At 41.3% G+C, this 19,399-nt stretch overlaps 1 protein-coding gene across 1 annotated transcript in view; it reads right to left on the bottom strand.

Moving 5' to 3' along the window:
- The window catches only part of POLR1A (RNA polymerase I subunit A), a 267,806-nt gene that overhangs the window by 145,683 nt on the left and 102,724 nt on the right, over positions 1-19,399 (bottom strand). The window contains exons 14-18 of the mRNA XM_030191063.1: positions 18,424-18,615; positions 13,716-13,865; positions 8,760-8,943; positions 7,742-7,824; positions 7,447-7,605 (exon numbers count right to left, since the gene is read on the bottom strand). Coding sequence (XP_030046923.1) covers positions 7,447-7,605; positions 7,742-7,824; positions 8,760-8,943; positions 13,716-13,865; positions 18,424-18,615 — 768 coding nt within the window. The remainder of the gene's footprint in view (positions 1-7,446; positions 7,606-7,741; positions 7,825-8,759; positions 8,944-13,715; positions 13,866-18,423; positions 18,616-19,399) is intronic.

Here is a 19,399-nt window from a genome sequence, read left to right as displayed (position 1 = left end):
AAGTACAAACACTAGGGGACACTCGAGGAAGTTACATGGAAATATTTTTAAAACAAATAGGAGGAAATGTTTTTTCACTTAACGAATGGTTAAGCTCTGGAACTCTTTGCCGGAGGATGTGGTAACAGTGGTTAGTGTATCTGGGTTTAAAAAAGGTTTGGACAAATTCCTGGAGGAAAAGTCCATAGTCTGCTATTGAGACAGACATGGGAAGCAACTGCTTGCCCTGGGATTTGTAGTATGGAGTGTTGCCACGATTTGGGTTTCTGACAAGTACTTGTAACCTGGCTTGGCCACTGTTTGGAAAACAGGATACTGGGGTAGATGGACCATTGGTCTGACCCAATATGGCTACTCTTATGTTATGTTCTGAACTATACCTTTAGGGTAGTCTGTGGAGATAAATCTTCGAAGAATAAGGTTTTGAACTATGGAGCTCCTCAGGGCTCAGCATTATCACCAATTTTATTTAATATCTTTCTGAGCCCGTTAGCCACACTCGTCCAGGAATCTGGAATGAGTGTGTATATTTATGCAGATGACATTTTACTAGTGTGTATAATGTCCTCTTCTGAACCTGATTTCAGACCTTTACAGAGTTGCCTAGACAGGGTGTCTGAATGGCTGAATGAGAATCACTTGGTGATGAATATTTCAAAGACAATAACCTGTTCTATTACAGGTAGTATAAATCGCCCACATTTTCAGTTGACTTTAGGGGGGGGGGGGGCATTTGATACATTTAGAATACACTTTCAAATATTTGGGTGCTTATATTAATTCTCAATTTACTTTTGCAGATCAGGGTTATTCAGTCATAAAAAACACATTCAGTACTTTACGACATCTTAGGGCCATTAGGATCACACGTTTTTTTTAATGTCAAAGTTAGATTATGGTAATCTGATATATGCAGGTCTGGCAATGGGAAAATTAAAGCGACTTCCACATTCTTCAAAACACAGCTATTGGGGAAATTTCATTTTAGGGACCATGTTTTTCCATTGTTTTTAAGTTTTCACTGGCTTACAATGAAATACCAAGTGGAATTTAAGATATTTGTATTAGCCCATAGGGCTTTATTTTGGCTTTATCCATCTTCTCTGGTAGTTCCATATGTTCCAAATGAGTCTGGTTAGAATGATTATATACCATGAGATCTTGTTGTTAGTTCTATCTTCTGACGGAGTGGGCTATTTTGGGGCTCATTTTCAAAGTACTTAGACTTACACTGTTCCACAGATTACTAAGTAACTTTTTAAATCTAAGAGTGCTTTGAAAATATGCCTCTCTACTATTTTACATTGGAATTCTTTTCTAATTTTCTGTGTGTTTTTAAGTTTATTGTAAACCACTTTGATATTTTGTTTAGCTAAGCAGTATATAAGGGGCATTTTCGATATGATGTCCAAATCCAACTTTGGATATTTTGCTGAAAACGTCCAAAAATCAAGTGGCGAACATGGCTATTTTCAAACCAGAAAAACATCTCTTTTTATTTTGAAAATGGCCATTTCATAGATAGTAACATAACATAGTAACATAGTAGATGACGGCAGAAAAAGACCTGCACGGTCCATCTAGTCTGCCCAACAAGATAAACTCATATGTGCTATTTCTTGTGTATACCTTACCTTGATTTGTATCTGCCATTTTCAGGCCACAGACCGTAGAAGTCTTGCCCAGAACTAGCCCCACCACCCAAACACCAGCCCCGCCTCCCAATCTCGGCTAAACTTCTGAGGATCCATTCTTTCTGCACTGGATTCCTTTATGTTTATGCCACGTATGCTTGAATTCCGCTACCGTTTTCATCTCCACCACCTCCCGCGGGAGGGCATTCCAAGTATCTACCACTCTCTCCGTGAAAAAATACTTCCTGACATTTTTCTTGAGTCTGCCCCCCTTCACTCTCATATCATGTCCTCTCGTTCTACCGCCCTCCCATCTCCGGAAAAGGTTTGTTTGCGGATTAATACCTTTCAAATATTTGATCTTTTTAGACGTTTTGTGCTCAGTGTGCTTTTCTTTTATGACCATTTTCAAAAAAAGAAAAAAGAAATCCAAAAGAAAAATGCACAAAAACATGCCATTGAGACATATGGAGTGCCAGCATTCTTAGTAGACTGGTCACACAGACATCCCAGTAGAACAGTGGGGCACTGCAGTGGACTTCACATAAAAGGTCCTAGGTACACATCTCACCGTTATCCCCTTGTATTGTATGGGGAGCACTCCAAAACCCTCCAAAAACCTACTATACCCAACAGTACACCACTACAATGGCTTTTATGCCTGTAGATGTCACCTATATGAGGGTATAGAAGGTTTTTGGTGAGTTTTGTAGGGCTCACACTTTCCACCACAAGTGTAAGAGTGGGATATGGGGCCTGGGTCCCATTCTCTATAGTGCACTGTATCAACCACTAGGCTACAGAAGAAAGTGGGATGTTTGACCACGGGAAAACAAAAGCTGGACAAGTGAATTCTTAAAACAGCTGTTTATTGATGTTTTAAGAATTCACTTGTCCAGCTTTTGGCTTCCCGTAGTCAAACATCCCACTTTCTTCTATACCCGTTTTTCTTGTGGGGCGTTCGAGTTCTCCGCCTGTGGCGGATTTTCTTGATCTCAACCACTAGGCTACTCCAGGGACCAGTTTGCTGCTCTAACAGGACTGGCCATAACATCTGATGCTGTCATAGAGGCTGATATGAACTGTTCCTTTCACGCTTTTGGAGGGGTGGGAGGGGTGTCAGTGACCACTGGCAGAGTAAGGGGAGATCATGCCTTAATCCCTTCAGTGGTCATCTGATCATTTAGGGCACTTTTTTGACTAGGTCATGATTGAAATAGGTCCAGACCAAAATGTCCAACTTTTAGCCCTGGATGTTTTTGCTTTGTTCCATTATGGCAGAAAATTGTCTAAGTTCTGGGAATGCCCAAATCCTGCCTACACTCCCTTCTGATCTGGATGCACTGTAGATGAATTGCAAAGAAAAATATCAGAAATATGGGTTTCAAAAATAGCAATTTGGACATTATTGCAAGAAAAACATCCATCTGCTGCTTTGTGCTGCTTTTTGAATATTTTTCTGTTTCAAAACTGAACCTCTAAATATTTTAACTAACAAACACAAACATGGATGGTTCAGCACAAAGGTAGACTGCCTTTTCAGCACTAATTTGTGGGAGGTGCTCTATGGAGAGGTATCCTTTGAGCTTTGTTCTTTTTAGCTCCAATTATGTTAAGGGAGACATACACTCTTAGCACCAATAGCACTTGTGAAAAGGTAGGTTCCATTCAGCGCCATGCAGCATCAAATCTGTTGTTTTTTTTAATGGAGTTTTCTAACATGAGATTTCATAAGGCACAACCCCCACTCTGTCTTCTATGGGAATAATTAGATCCCTTGAGGATCTCTTATATCCTTCCTTAGCTGATTCAGGTTTCACTGCTGCTTTGTTAACTCGGATATCTTGAAGGTGCTACATAGTCTGACTCTTGGGGGCATTTTAGCACAGTAAGAACAGTATGGGACATCATAATTCAGTTCCCAACATCAGCAGCAGAGGGGTGACCATCTGTGATGAACATCTTCCACCCATATAACTAGTACTTATATCCTCTCATCGCATCTGCCATGTGGAAAACCTGGTCTGCCTGATTAAAACTATTCTAAAAAAATGATCAAAACTGAGTTTAATTTTGAAAAGGGGGGGGTGTGAGACTTAAGAGTTTGGAAAGGAGAAGAAAATAAAAGGCTCTCCTCAGTGGCTTGAAAAATTCTTGAAAGAGACGTCATGTCCACACAGCAACATAAACTAAAATAAATGAGGGCATTCATATGGTAGTGGCTGCATGGGAATTTCAGCGTACTCTCAGAATAAAAAAAATCTCAATACTGTTGGATGAAATCACCAACTTATGTCTAGGAAAAAACTAATAAACTTCAACCATAATGTGCATGGCAGCAGTCCTATGAGACAGATGAAGAAAAAACAAGAAAGAAGCATGTATACAACTGCCAATTAATAAAGTACCTAAGCACAAAACTGACTTTTTAAAAATGAATATGAGACCAAGGTCTAAACTAGGACGTGAGATCATGAGAAGCAAAATAAGAGTGTTTATGTGCCAGTTATCACAGTACACGACACACACACAAACATACAACTGACCAAACTCCTGCTCATGCACAGATTTGAATATTCCAGAACATTCTATATTTAATGGCTCCCAAATGCAGTGAAGATGTCAGTATCTCTATCATCAGAATGGATCCCAGAATATGAAGTGCCTCAGTGTTCCCCCATCTCTCCATCACTATTTAATATTCTGATGGCCCCATTAGGCCACAAACTGGAGGCATACATCTACACAGACGATGTAACCATATGCAACCCCTTTGTAAACAACATCATGGATGCGCTAGGAGACATCAAACGTGTGCTCGATCTGATTAAATCCTGGGCCACAACATTTAAGCTGGAGCTCAACAGAGAAAAGATGAAGTTCATGACGAAAGCCAGCCCATTCAAACCAACAACACATTACAAATTCACCATCGATCGAACCAAATACTCTCTAGACACCAACATCAAAGTGCTGGAAATAATACTTGACCAGCACCTAAGGTAAGAACCACAAGTGTCAGCCCTAACATCAAAAGTATTCAGATGACTATGGCAACTGCAATAACTAAGAGCCTACTTTTAAAAAAAAACACCTTTCGCATCTTGGTCCAAAGTTTTATTATGTCTCAGATAGATTACTGCAATGCAATCTATGTGGGATGCAGAGAATACATTTTCAAAAAGCTACAAACAATACAAAACACCTCTGTGCGTATGATGTGCGGCACATCCAGATAAGATCATGCCACAACACTACTGCAATCCCTGCACTGGCTACCAATAAGAGTAAGAGTGATTTTCAAAATTTGTGCTTTTGTATACCGGGTTGTCTATTTTTTATTTATTTATTGCATTTGTATCCCACATTTTCCCACCTTTTTGCAGGCTCAATGTGGCTTACAATACATCATGAATGGTGAAGATGTATAAGAAATAAACATTTAGTACTACAAAGGATTTTGGGTAACATGATAATGATACAGCATGATATTAGTATAACAAGCAAATATTCAAGGCAGTGCTGGATATATGGGAAGTAGTTCACATTTGTTGGTCTTTGTGGCCTTGTTAAAGAGATGGGTCTTCAATAGTTTGCGGAAGTCAGTTAGTTCACAGATCGATTGTAAGTTGCGCGGCAGCGCGTTCCAGAATTGTGTGCTCAAGCAGGAAAAGGTTGACGCGTGCATTAGTTTGTATTTTAGACCTTTGCAGTCTATGGCAATGCACCCAGCCATATGATGTCACTAGCAGAGCTACAACTACCAAATCTCAAGGAAAAGTTGAGAGACCACCTAATTGTCCATTTCCTCAGCTGTAAAAAGGTAGTCTATAAATCGGCCCATACCACTGGCTTTCCATATAACGCGGCCAAATGGTGAAATACATTGCTTAAAGACATACGGCACGAGCTGGATTCCAAGATGGCTGCACGCATATAGCAACGCTGCAGACCACGTTTTTTCCTGAAAATAATTATGCCGAAACGGAGAGGGAAAGCCTCGGTCCGAGCTCCCCTGACGCCTACCTCTTCTCCTATCGGTCCGATGGACAGATTCGCGCGGCCTGTGGGTCAAAACGTACAAGTTGGGAGCGATACCTTAGGAGGTGCTGTGGCTAAGGAGGGCATTACGGCGTCTCCAGGTCTCGAAGTCACTCTGAGCCCCAACGAAAGAACTCCGCCCCCGCAGCCTCAGCGGACAAGCTCCCCTTCCCTGGAATCGGGAGGCCCCGTACCGGAGTGTGAAGGGGAAACCTCCCTGAGTGAAGCTCAGTCAGAACAACTGGCGAGGGAGTCGGAGGGTCAGATTTTACCCTCAGAAAGTAGCAGTCCGAGTTTTTCTGAGGTTGGGGACGCCACAGAATCAGGTCAGATCTTGGATACATTGTTTGGATTACCTCCTGGAACGTTAGTAAAACCAGCAGAGGTAACCCTGAACTCATTGTGGGACTTAATGGCCCAGATGTCCCAAGCCTTTTTTAAATAAACAAATCTTATGTTACAGAAATCAGCAGAGACTGATAAGAAAGTGGAGAAAAATTCTTTAGATATAAAGACTCTTGAAAAACGTTGTGAAACAATAGAAAAAGAGGTGTCTAAGGTTGAAAATATTCAAGCTACTATTCTTAAAGATGTATCGAACCTTAGGAATAAGGGGAGATATATGATAATTATATGCGTAGACACAATCTTAGATTTGTAAATTTTCCAATGGTGAATATGATTAGTCCACTAGATATGTTAAAAAGATACATGAAAGAGATACTGGAAATACCGGAATCTAATTATCCTCCATTTACTCAGTCTTATTATATTCCACAAAAAGAGAAAGTTACACAAATACAACAATCACCTTTGAATATAACAGACTTTCTTGAAACATCAATTACAGAGCAGAAAACGACAGCAACATTGCTTGCAGCCGTAGCTCTGCTACCGGATAAGCAGTGGATTTTTAGACTTTTCTTTCGACACAAAGAGAAGTTATTCTTGGGACATAAAGTATTATTGTTCCCTGATGTTGCAAGGGACACCCAAAGAAAGAGGAAACAATTCCTCTTGTTAAAATCAGCCGTTTTACATCTAGGAGGAACTTTTTACTTAAAATTCCCATGCAAATGTATTGTGAACTATAATTCCCTTAAATATGTGTTTATGGATCCGAGTCAACTGTCCGCATTCGTGGCTTCAAAAAATGCTATTGGAGTTAAATGAAAATTGTTTTGTACTAGCCTTGCTATATGCTAGATTGCTTTGATTTTTCTCTTTCTTTTTTCCTGTTTTCTCCACCTTAATCTTGGAATCCATATAATGAGGACTTAAGTGCTATTACTTAATACTGTTGATTATAGTCTATAAATATTTCTTTGACATTTGTGAAGCTATAACACTTCTTATACAAGATTATTCTTGGAAATGTAAGTTGAAATTGTAAAATAAAATAATAAAAAAAATAAAGACATACGGCACGACACCAACCACAAAAGTTTTTGTAAAAAACTGAAAACATTTTTACACAAGAAATTCTTATTTGATAGATGCGTGAGGTACAAACACAATTAAAACTGAATGGGGGTGAGTGATAAAAATGAGAAGAAGAGACCACAAAGATGAATATTGTTTTTACTACACGTACAAATAAGACAAAGCTTTTTTTTTTTTTTATTACTTATAAATTACATGTTTTCACATCTCTTTGATGCTGAAACTGTGTATTTTACAGAACTTTGGAATTCATGAAAAGTGAGAGACAGTTGTGTTGTCCATTTGGCCAAGACAATCATTCATCGCTTTAATATTTTATGGCACTAACCTTGTTAATCTTATTGCTGAAATGATTTACTTCCTCCTTGAATTTCAGGTCAACCATGTTAACATCCCTCTGGTCTTTGCTGAGGTGGGCATCTTGCCATTTTCCGCGAATCTCATCGGTGGTTGCGGTGTTGGGCAGACTGAATGCAGCTCTGACCGCCTGAAAGCACAGAAGTCTCTTAGATGCTACTGAGTGGGGTAACATAGTACTAGAGTCACAGTGGGATTTCATTTTTTAATAATTAAAAAAAATCATTAAAATACAAGGTATCTCCTTAATGATTTCAAAATCTTACCCTAGCGCCACAGTGGGTGGATTCTGCAACAATTTTTTGTCTTTTTACATCTGCTCTGGGTCTGACCAAAATGTCTTCCACTCCTACAAAGTCACACAGACAAAGAAATCAAACTTAAGTTGCAGCAGCTTTAAGTATGGGTGCAAACCCTTAACCACAAAATATGTAGTGAAGATACTCTTCATTAACAGAACTGCTGTATGCATTGTGTCAAAAGCTTTAAGTTAGGATCTCTGTGTCAAAGCTGAAGAACAGAACAATGAAATAATTTAATTTCCTGTCTCAAACTTCCCAAGGTTTAACATTTTCCTTTTTATCGTATATTAACATTTCAAAAGACTAGAAATCAACATAGAAACGCTCAATTTAATTTTGCACAGAAATCAGAATGCATCTCAGTAAGAGGTGTTTTTAAGCTCACATTTCAATTTAGGAATAAATAAAATTAAAAAGGGAAGTGTCAAGAAACTTCTTCACTACTAAGGGACCCTTTTACTAAGCCACGGTAGGGCTAACTCACGGGTAGTGTGTGCCAAATTGACCCTACAGCAGGGGTAACGCGCTGCAGTAGTTTCGAAGTTGGCGCGCATTGCTTCCTGTGGTAGAAAATAATAATTTTTTTATTTTCTACTACAGAGGGCATTCCCGGGGGTAATCAGCAGTGTGGCACATTGCCGCTTGCTGCCTGATTAGCGCAGGAGTAGCGCGTGAGCCCTTACTGCCAAGTAAATAGGTGGTGTTAAGTGCGCAGGCAGTAAATAGCCATGCCCAGCTGCAGTAAAAAAATGGCCCAGCGCACGTAACAATTTCACTTGCTCACACTAGAGCGGGCCACTTTTTACCATGGCTTAGTAAAAGTACCCCTTAGCAATTTAACACAGGAAAAAAAAAAAAGTATGGAAGTCCTTCTGCTGCTTCCAAAGTAAAATGTATGTGGGCTGCAGGAAAGAGAAATGGGCTAGCCAGTAAAGTATTGTAAATTCATTAGGAAGTGTAAATTTATTGTGCTTTATCTTACCCATGGTGAATCCTCTGTAGAGCTGCAGGTATGCAGTGAAAAGGCGAGCCAGGCAAGTAAGCAGTTTGCCACTGGTTTCCCCGCCATACAGCTCATGGCAACAATGGACTAAACCGAAGGCAGAGCTGCCATAGTGAGCCTTGTCCAGAACACCACAGAGCAATTCCCCACTCCTAATAATGACCTATGTTAAAAAAAAACCAATGTCACTCATCAGGATATTCAGTTTGCAAGTTTCTATCCTCATTCTCGCCAAACCCTGCAAGAAGTTTCCATCTCATATAACAGAAGCAATGATTTTTAAGGAAAAAACAGACAGGTAATTACTAATAACATAATTGTTATTTAAAGGATAAATGAATTTTGGTGATATTTTGGACAGCTATGCTAAAAATGTTGCATTTTTTCCTCTAACACTTATTTTTATTGAATTTTACAAATATAGAAATATATTTTGAAATCAGTACAAATTATCATCATGAATATTATTAATGCTATTATTACTGACAATAAAAATACTATTTTGATTTAGCTCGCACCTTTTCAGTAGTAGTACAGGTCAGTTAGATTCAGATGTATATGGTATTTTCCTGTTATATTGACCATGAAATTAAAAATCAAAAATATAAAGCAAAAAGAAGGGCAGAGAAAAGAAGAAATTAGGGCTTAACGGATAATTTTCTTTACTTTAGTCCTCCATACCATTTGAGAACTTATGTCCAGGTTATGTCTATCAACCAGCAAGTAGAGATATAGAGCACAGCACAATTCTGTTTCCTATAAGACCTGTGTGTGACTCCAAAAATTCAGTATTTCGATAACAAAACAGTGGAATTACTTAACAGAGAACATTTGCCTTTCTTATGCAAATTATGAAGTATGAATCAACATACATCTAGATCCCTTTCTTGGTCAGTGACTTCTAACGTGGACCCTTGCATTATGTAGATATAAATCGGGTTCCTATCTCCCACATGCATTACTTTGCACTTGCTCACATTAAACGTCATCTGCCATTTAGACGCCCAGTTTTTACCAGCTTTTATCAGCCCTAGGACTTAGTTGATAATTCCAGACTGTTCCAGAAACTAACCCCTTTTTCTCAAAAGATGATCTACTATTGTCTTCCTCTTTTTGTCTCTGAACTCTCTGTTCAGAGGCTCTAACTTTGCTATAAGAACATAAGTATTGCCACACTGGGACAGACCAAAGATCCATCAAGCCCAGCACCCTGTTTCTAAAAGTGGCCAATCCTGGTCACAAATACCTGGCAAGATCCCAAAAAAGTTCAATACATTTTATGCTGCTTATCCCAGAAATAAGCAGTGGATTTTCCCCAAGTCATTTTAATAATGGTCTATGATGGTCTATGGACTTTTCCTTTAGGAAGCCGCCCAAACCTTTTAAACCCCGCTAAGCTAACCACCTTTACCATATTCTCTGGCAATGAATTCCATAGTTTAATTACACGTTGAGTAAAGAAAGATTTTCTCCGATTCATTTTAAATTTACTACTTTGTAGCTTCATCGCATTGCCCCTAGTCTTAGTATTTTTGGAAAGAGTAAACAAATGATTCACGATTCGCGCGAGGATTGTGAAAAATTACAAGAGCTCCTTACGAGACTGGGCGTCTAAATGGCACATGACGTTTAATGTGAGCAAGTGCAAAGTGATGTATGTGGGAGAGAGGAACCCAAATTATGGCTACGTAATGCAAGGTTCCACGTTAGAAGACACCGACCAAGAAAGGGATCCAGGTGTCGTTTTATGATATGTTGAAACCCTCTGCTCAGTGTGCTGTGGTGGCTAAGAAAGCAAATAGAATATTAGGTATTATTAGGAAAGGAATGGAAAACAAAAGTGAGGACGTTATAATGTCTTTGTATCGGTCCGTGGTGAGACAACACCTTGAATATTGTGTTCAATTCTGGTCGCTGCATGAGGAAAGGCTGAAGCGGCTAGATATCTTCAGCTTCGAGAAAAGACAGTTGATAGAGGTCTATAAAATAATGAGTGGCGTGGAAGCAGACATTGGGGCCAACGGTGTTTGATTGGATTTTGAAGTTATCTCTTATTGGGGACTTGAATAAGCTCACCTAGGCTCAGGTTTTATCCCCCTACAGATGATGAATAAGTTCATCTTGATCACCTAGTTAATGTTTCATGACAGTTTGTAGGGGGATGAAGTTCTGGGGTGGGGGGTTGGGAACTGGGGAGGCTGGGTACTCTGACAAGTCCACTGAGTACGGGAAAATTAGGTTCTTACCTTGAGAATTTTCTTTCCTTTAATCACAGCAGATGAATCCATTAACTGATGGGTTGTATCAGCCTACCAGCAGGTGGAGATAGAGAACACTGAAAGCATATGGTGTTCCTGGACGCCCAACCCCCACTGCCTTCAGTATATGAAATTTCCAAAGCAGAGTGAATAAGAAAGGCAAAATAACATAAACCTCCTCACAGAGAACAAACGCCCCAGAACCGGAGCAATAACCAAACAAAGGAGGGACGTTATCAACCTCCTGCAATAAAAACAGCATGTAAAAACTGATAGCTTGTCTTCAAGTACTCCAGATGAGGCACAATGTCTGTATGCAACACCTGTACAAAAACTAAAGTCAGACACAGAGGGATCATGGATTCATCTTTTGTGACTAAAGGAAAGAAAATTATCAAGGTAAGAGCCTAATTTTCCCTTCCTTGTCATCAACAGCAGATGAATCCATTAACTGATGGGATGTACCAAAGCACTCCCTAAGTAGGGTGGGAACAGGCAACTCCGCGAGCAAGCACTTGCGCTCCAAAATGCGCATCCTGCTGCGCTGCCACATCTAGCCTGTAATGCCGCACAAAAGAGAGCTGAGAAGCCCAGGTAGCCGCACGACAGATCTCTTGAAGAGAAAAAAAGACACCCGTTTCAGCCCACGAAGAGGACATTGCCCTAGTACAATGCGCTTTAAACGCTTCAGGCGGCGACCGCCCTGAAAGCAGATAAGCCGAAAAAATTAGTTCCTTAAGCCAGCGGGCTATAGTGGCCTTAGACGCCGGAGACCCCCGTCGGGGACCTGCCAACAGAACAAAAAAATGATCAGAATTCCTAAACTCATTTGACATCTACAAATACTGCCACAGAGCCTTGCGGACATCCAAAAGGCGCAATTGCCCAAAGGAGTCCAGAAACTCCTCCTTACAAAAGGAAGGAAGAAAAATGGGCTGGTTCAGGTGAAAAGCTGAAACCACCTTAGGCAGAAAGGAAGGCACCGTATGAACAGTTACCTCGGATTCCGAGAACTGTAGAAAAGGATCCCGACAGGAAAGAGCCTGAAGCTCAGAAACTCTTCTTGCCGCCGTCATTGCCACTAAAAAAAACTGTCTTGAGAGTCAGATCCTTCTCAGAAGCCCGTTTAAGAGGCTCAAACGGAGATCGCTGAAGTGCCTTCAACATGAGCCCCAGGTTCCAAGCCGGGCAGGGCGACCACAAAGGAGGACGGAGACGAAGCACTCCTCTGAGAAATCGGACAACATCCGGATGAGCAGCAAGGGACAAGCCGGAGACTTTCCCCCGGAAGCAGGCCAACACTGCCACTTGAACTCGAAGGGAATTGTAGGCCAGGCCCTTTTGTAGCCCGTCCTGCAAAAAGTCCAGCAAAAGCAAGACTGTTGCCAGAGTCGGTGTGATAGACTTTGGAGTACACCACGCCTCAAAAGTGCGCCACATCCGAGCATTAGTCGCAGAGGTAGACTTCGTGCGAGCCTGCAAGAGCGTGGCAATAACCTTATTAGAATAGCCCTTGTCCCTCAATTGCGCCCTCTCAAGAGCCAGGCTGTAAGACCAAAGCGGCAAGGATCTTCCATAGTCACTGGACCCTGAACTAACAAGTTCGGAACCCGAGGCAAAGGAAGAGGCACGTCCACCAGCATCCGCCGGAGATCCGCGTACCACGGACGCCTTGGCCAATCCGGGACAATGAGAATCACCCATCCTCGGTGCAGGCGAATCCGAAGTAGTACTCGCCCTATCAAGGGCCAAGGAGGGAACACATACAGGAGGCCCGAGGGCCAAGGTTGAGCCAGGGCATCCAACCCCACCGAGCGAGGATCTCTCCTTCTGCTGAAAAAGCAAGGGACTTTGGCGTTTACGCTTGACGCCATGAGGTCCAAGCCTGGAGTCCCCCATTTGGCACAAATTTGAAGAAAAACTTCTTCTGCCAGTTTCCATTCCACCGGATCGATTTGATGTCTGCTGAGGAAAGCGGCTTGTACGTTGCTCTGACAGGCTATGTGAGCAATGGACAGCAGCTCTAGGTGGCGCTCAGCACATTCGCAAATCTGAGACGCCTCCGCAGCCAGGGCCCTGCACTGAGTGCTGCCCTGATGATTGATGCAGGCCACTGCTGTCATGTTGTCCGACAGAACTCTGACAGGAAGACCATTCAGCGTCCTGTGGAAGGCCAGAAGAGCCTGGAATATCACTCTCAGTTCCAAGCGATTGATGGACCATCCCGCTTCCGCGGTGGACCACAGACCCTGAGCATAGCGTCCCCGGCAATGAGCTCCCCCATCAGTTAATGGATTCATCTGCTGTTGATGACAAGGAATTAGTGATTTGGTGAGTCTCTTTTTGTTACTGGGGGGGGGGGGGGGGGGTAGCTTAGAGATGGGGGAGTTGGGGTAGGAACTATGCAGATTGTTTGGGTGCATATTGAGAGGTTTTGTCTTGATTTTTATATGTTTTTTTGGATGTCAATATCATGCTTTGTATGTTATTCAAAATATTCAATACAAATGTATTATTAAAAACCAAAAACTGAGTATCAGATGGCCCCACCTATGCAACAACTGAGCTTTAACAAAAAAACAAAACAAAACACACACACGCAAAAAAAAAAGGATGCAATAGTATGTCTCCAAAGCTTGACAAACAGTATATGGCTCCACACCCACAGGGTTCTTACCTGAGATTCACACATAGGATCTGGAATGAACCCAGGAACTGCCCGGGGAGGTTCTTTCACCCAGGCTTTCCCACCAATCTTAGCTTTTCCTGACAAGTTCAAAGGGATGCGATTTTCTGGGATTACGTTTATTAGCAACGTAGAGACAACCTGGAAAGAAAAAAAAGACACAGATGTCAAATAGCTCATCCTTCCCGTTGTAAAGGAATCCTAGAAGGACAAAATTTAAGACACTGAAATATCTTCCCTCCCATCAAAAAGTAGGGCGTGTCCTGCAGCAGGGACGGACTGACCGTTCAGGCAACTGGGCAGTACCCAAGGGCCCAGAGGCTCTCCCTCCCCTCACTGCTGGCGCTGCACACGACAGCCCACCGAGCCTCAATGGGCCCTTCCCAGTCCCTCCCTGAAGGGTCTTGGTGGCCTCTGCAGGGCAGAAAAGAACCCCACTCTTCCCTGCCCATTGCCACTATTCTGTCCAGCGCCGTGCCACCATGTTTTAAAAAGTGTCTGCCAAGACTCCCTGTAGCAGTCTCGTGAGACTTTCGAGACTTGCGAGACTACCGCGAGAAGTTTTGGCAGTCATTTTGAAAAAATGGCAGTGCAGGGCAGAATAGTGGTAGCAGGCAAAAAAGAGTGGGGGGGGGGGGTCTTTCTTGGCCCCCGAAGAAGCCACTAGACCACCAGGGCCCTTCAAGGTAGGACCACGGATGGCCCACCAAGGCTTGGGGGACTGTACTGTGCGGAAGCGAGGCAGCAGCTGCAGCGGTGGGTCCAATGACTCTTACTGCCCACGGCCCAGATCAGTGTCAGTCCGCCCCTGACCTGCAACATGTCACAGCCCCAAACTCACCTTGCGAGGCAGACTGAACCACTTAATTGCTAGATTCGCCCATAAGTTCCTATGGGCGACTTAGCGTTTAGCACATAATAATCATTAACACGCACTAAAAACGCTAACGTGCTCTTAGCACTGCTTAGTAAACAAGTGTGCGCTAAAAACACTAATTTGCCCTTTTAGTAAACAGGGCCCTCAGGCGCTAACACATACATTTTGGCATAAGTAATCATGTCTAAATGTTAGAGACATTGATAGCCAGTAAGGCTAGTATTCTATAAAGAAATGTAGATGCCTATATTCATTAACAGAATTAAGATCCTATTAGGTGTCTTGTTATAGAACTGCATTCATGACAGGCACATTTTATAACTGAGTACGTGCAAGTACATGCACCTTGCACATGTAATTGCACAGAAAAGTACTACATAGGTGCATGTGCACTACACACTATTGTGTAAGGTAGCACATAAGTGCTATACCACGTTAACTGCAATGGGTTGTACATGTGGAGAGAACAAGGGAGGGGCATTGGTGTGTCTTCAAGTTACACATGCAACTTATATGTTTTTCTCTTTTTTTTCACTTGTATCTTAGAAGAAAAATAACAGAATACAAAACAATTTTGTTTTCAATACACAGAAATTCATGCAACTTACATGAATACTATAAGTTAAGCGCACTGCATGGTACACTGAAGTGCACCCGTTTACACCCCACATTGATCTGGCAAAAATGGTCACACCTAAATTTAGAGTCTATGCTAGTGTGTTATAATGAAATTAGGGCACTCAGATGTCATTATTAATGGGTGCTCCCTGCACAAATTGGGGCGCTTAAATGGAGGCACCCTGTTATAGAATTGCCCCGTGATGGGGAATTATATAAGAAGGTGCCTACAAGAAAAATTTGAAAAACATGCCTATTTTACAAAGGCAGTAGGCTCCTAGAATAATATTCAATAACACACAAATACTCCCTCAAAAAGTTACAACTACTCACAAGAGTGCATGCAGAAAAGGCATAGTTTACAATGCATGTAAGCACTTTGTTTCTCTGCTCCAGCTCCATTCAAATGCCTTCCACAAGAACATATATGCATGGTCTATATAGAAGTATGTGTGTTCTTGTTGGCACATGTACTTTCACGTTCATGTACACTCTCGCAATTTTACAAAGACCATTTCCCACAGGTTAAACATGCTTTACATACAGGAAGTGCTTTACAAAATTAATACTCCTTCCCCTCAAAAAAAAAAAAAAAAAGGACTTGAGCGGATGTAAATATGTGCATATATTTCCCTTATATATGCACACAGTGGGTGTTTAAGTTGTCTTCATAATAGAGGTGAAACGTATGTGCCTACGGGGCTCATTTTCAAAACAGGAAAAAAGTCCACAAAAAAATGGCACAAAGCGGCAGACAGACTTTTCTTTTTTTTGCAAAAACATTATTTTCAAAACTAATTTTTAAGACTTTTCTAGGCAGTTCATCTAAATCTCAAGGGGGCGTATTGGAGGCATGTTTTGTGCGGGCTTACGATTTGGATGTTTTTCTGCGATAATGGAACATTTTAAAAATCCTCAGGGCCAAAAAAAACAAAACACATTTGGCAAGACCAGTTTCAAGAACAACTAAGTGTCAAAACGATGCCCAAACTGACCAGATGACCACTGGAGGTATAAAGGCAAGACTCCCCCCCGAATCCCCTGGTGGTTACTGACCCCTCTCCCACTCCCTAAGAGGTGAATGGGACAATACATATCAGGCTCTATAATAGCTGCAGATATAATGGTCATTCCTCTTATATCAGCAAGCAGGTCCCTGGAGTAGTCTAGTGGTCAATGCAGTGGACTGTAGAGGAGGAGACCCAGGCCTGAATCCCACACTAACTGGTACACTTGTGGTGAAAAATATGAGAGCCCCAAAACCCACATATAGGTTGACACTTGCAGGCATAAGGGCTACTGTAGTGATGTACAGTTGTGTACAGTATCACTATACAATATAAGGGGTTATGATGTGATGTGCACCTGAGACCTTTTATTTGAAGTTCACTGCAGTGCCCCCTTGGCTGCCCCACTGCTCTGATAGAAAGTCTGAGTGGTCAGCCTAGTAAGACTTCTAGACCCCAGATATCATTGTGGCTTGTTTTTGTGTTTTTTTTCCCCTTGGACGTTTTTTGTTTGAAAATGGCAACGATGCACTGAGCACAAAAGCATCTAAAAGAGGGCGATTTTTGAACCAAAAAGATGGTTTGAAAATGACCATGTCTGGCACTGGATTTTTGGATGTTCTTTTTACAAAACGTCTAAAATCAGATTTGGATGTCATATCGAAAATGCTCCTCCACGTGTCTTTCCTACCTAGGCACCCTGGTATATAATATCCCTCAAGAATTCAAACTTCAAATATTTACTACTGCACTGAAAAAGAAATAGGTTATCAAAGACAGATCACTCAGCAGTGTAAACAAGATTTCAAAATTCTTGTATCTGCACCGAGAAGTTTGTTGTATAATCTTGACCTACAGAAGCACAATTAAAACTGGCCTGCAATGATCTCTCCATCTCATTTGTTTTCCCTACTGTTTCCCACTGTTTGCTCAATGTAACTGCTAGTAAAAGACATACAAACTATACAAGGTTTGATTGATAAATCTCATCTCATCACACATTACTACAGCGCTGAGTACGTCTAGTAGCGCTATAGAAATGATAAGTAGTAGTAGTAGTAATGTAACTGCTAGTAAAAGATATACAAACTATACAAGGTTTGATTGCTAAATCTCATCTCATCACACAGAACTTACACCACGTTCTGGCCTATGTAAAATGAAATGATGGGATAGCAATAGAACCAAATAATTTTCTTAAGAGGAGTGCAATAGCAGAGAAAGGGAATGAATTAATTAGAGATGGAAAAAACAAAAAGGAGGAGGATCGGAGATCGGGATAAAAGGATCTCCTCTCACCCTCCCCACCACCCCATGTGGAAAGCCCCATCCTTATATCCCCCACTCACAGAGTGTTATGGTTTAACCTACACAGGATATCACTTATCCCTATGGTGTCCTGTGGTGCTCAAAAAAAGTGACTCCCTGCGGCAGAAGCCCAAGACACCACCAATCTCCTCCGAGGCTTGGTGATAGAGGTGAGGGTTTATCAGTGACTTAAGGGTTGGGAATAAAAGGGGTAAGTGGGAAATAGGAGGTTAAGAAGAAACAGAGTAACAGACCTCATCAGCTTTTTAGCTCATGCTCAGCTGTCCATCCCTTGTTTCCTTATGGTTCTGCGGGGACTGGGCAATTCCAAGACAAGGACCAGATTTATTTTTTGTTTACTTATTTATTGTGATTTATTAACCACCTTTATGAAGAGATTCACCCAAGGTGATGTACAGCAGGCAAAGCTTGACATAAAGCTGTCAATTTTGTTACCAGCGTAACAATAGTAAAATGATTAAACATAAGCATAAAAATAATCAATGAGGTAAACTTGGAGATGGTAAATTGATTTCTAAAAACAGGAGTAACATGACACAACAACAAACATTAAATAGCATAACAGAACAAGCATATAACAGAAATATGATAATGTCAGCAGAATACAAATGATACCACAACAGGGAGAATGGAATGAATATTCAAATTACATACGATAAACACGACGTCAGCATGCATTAGAACAATCTAATAACAGACATAATGACAATAATATCAGTAGAATACAATGAAACATCTTAATAGGCAGCCAAAGGAGCAAGCACAGTTGAGACATTTAGACAGACAAGCTAGATAAGGACAAAGTACTGGGATAAATAGATGGGCAGCCAAACTGAAGGCAAATTATACAATAAAGCGTCTCACTTACCTGTTTTCCTGTCCAAAGTGGATATGGTTTTATAATAGCTGGCATTAGAGTTTTCACACGTCCCTTTTTATCTGTCAGCCCTCGATAAACCAGCTCCATGTACTGCTCTCGAGTAAAAAAGCAGCCACGAATGGTCATGCTGGCACCAGAGACCATATGATCCTGGATTAAACCTGCCAAAGGCTTCCCATCCTAAAACACACACACAATTAAAAAGAAACCACTGAATTACAGCACTACAGTAACTGCAATAAGAGACATATTCTGTTAAGACATTAACCACAAGACAAGATTGGGTTGTGTTTTGTTGTTTATGGATTGATTCTTTCTTTTTTTTTTTAAACATGGTAGCCTAGTGGTTAGAGCAGCAGGCTGCGAAACAGAAATATGAAAATTCAAATCCCAACGCTGCTCCTTGTGGCCTTGAAAAAGTAGTCACTTAACCCTCCATTGCCTCAGGTACAAACTTAAATTACGAGCCAATAACTAGTATATCTGAATGTAACGTACCTGGAAAGGAATGAGCTTCATACTAAATAAGCAAGGAAGATGACTTGCTTGCGGACAACTCTTACTTTATCACAGCTAGAAAGTATAACATCTAAATCATGGCAACCTTATTATTTAAGTTAACGGTCCTCAATAAATTATTGGAGCCTTTTGTGAAGTGGCATAATTCCACCAATATCTCTTAGTGGTGTAACATATTGCTACAAGTGGGACGGGTTCTGTACTCTTGATTTTGTGATACTATTATGCCTGAAACAGAATGATATAGATTGTTTATAATATTATATTATAGATTTGGAATCACTTTTTGCACATACTGTGAAGGGTCAATTATGGGGTCCTTTTACTAAGGCATGGTAGGCCTAGCGCAGGCCTACTGCATGCTAAAAGAGTACTACCACAGGACGTGCTGAGGGATCCCACAGCAGATTTCTGCTTAGCACGTGCTAATCTCATGCAGGAAAAT

Source organism: Microcaecilia unicolor, chromosome 2 (assembly GCF_901765095.1).
Source record: "Microcaecilia unicolor chromosome 2, aMicUni1.1, whole genome shotgun sequence".
NCBI lineage: Eukaryota > Metazoa > Chordata > Amphibia > Gymnophiona > Siphonopidae > Microcaecilia > Microcaecilia unicolor.
Note: the sequence above shows the minus strand (reverse complement) of the source record. Positions and strands in the feature narration are given on the sequence as shown.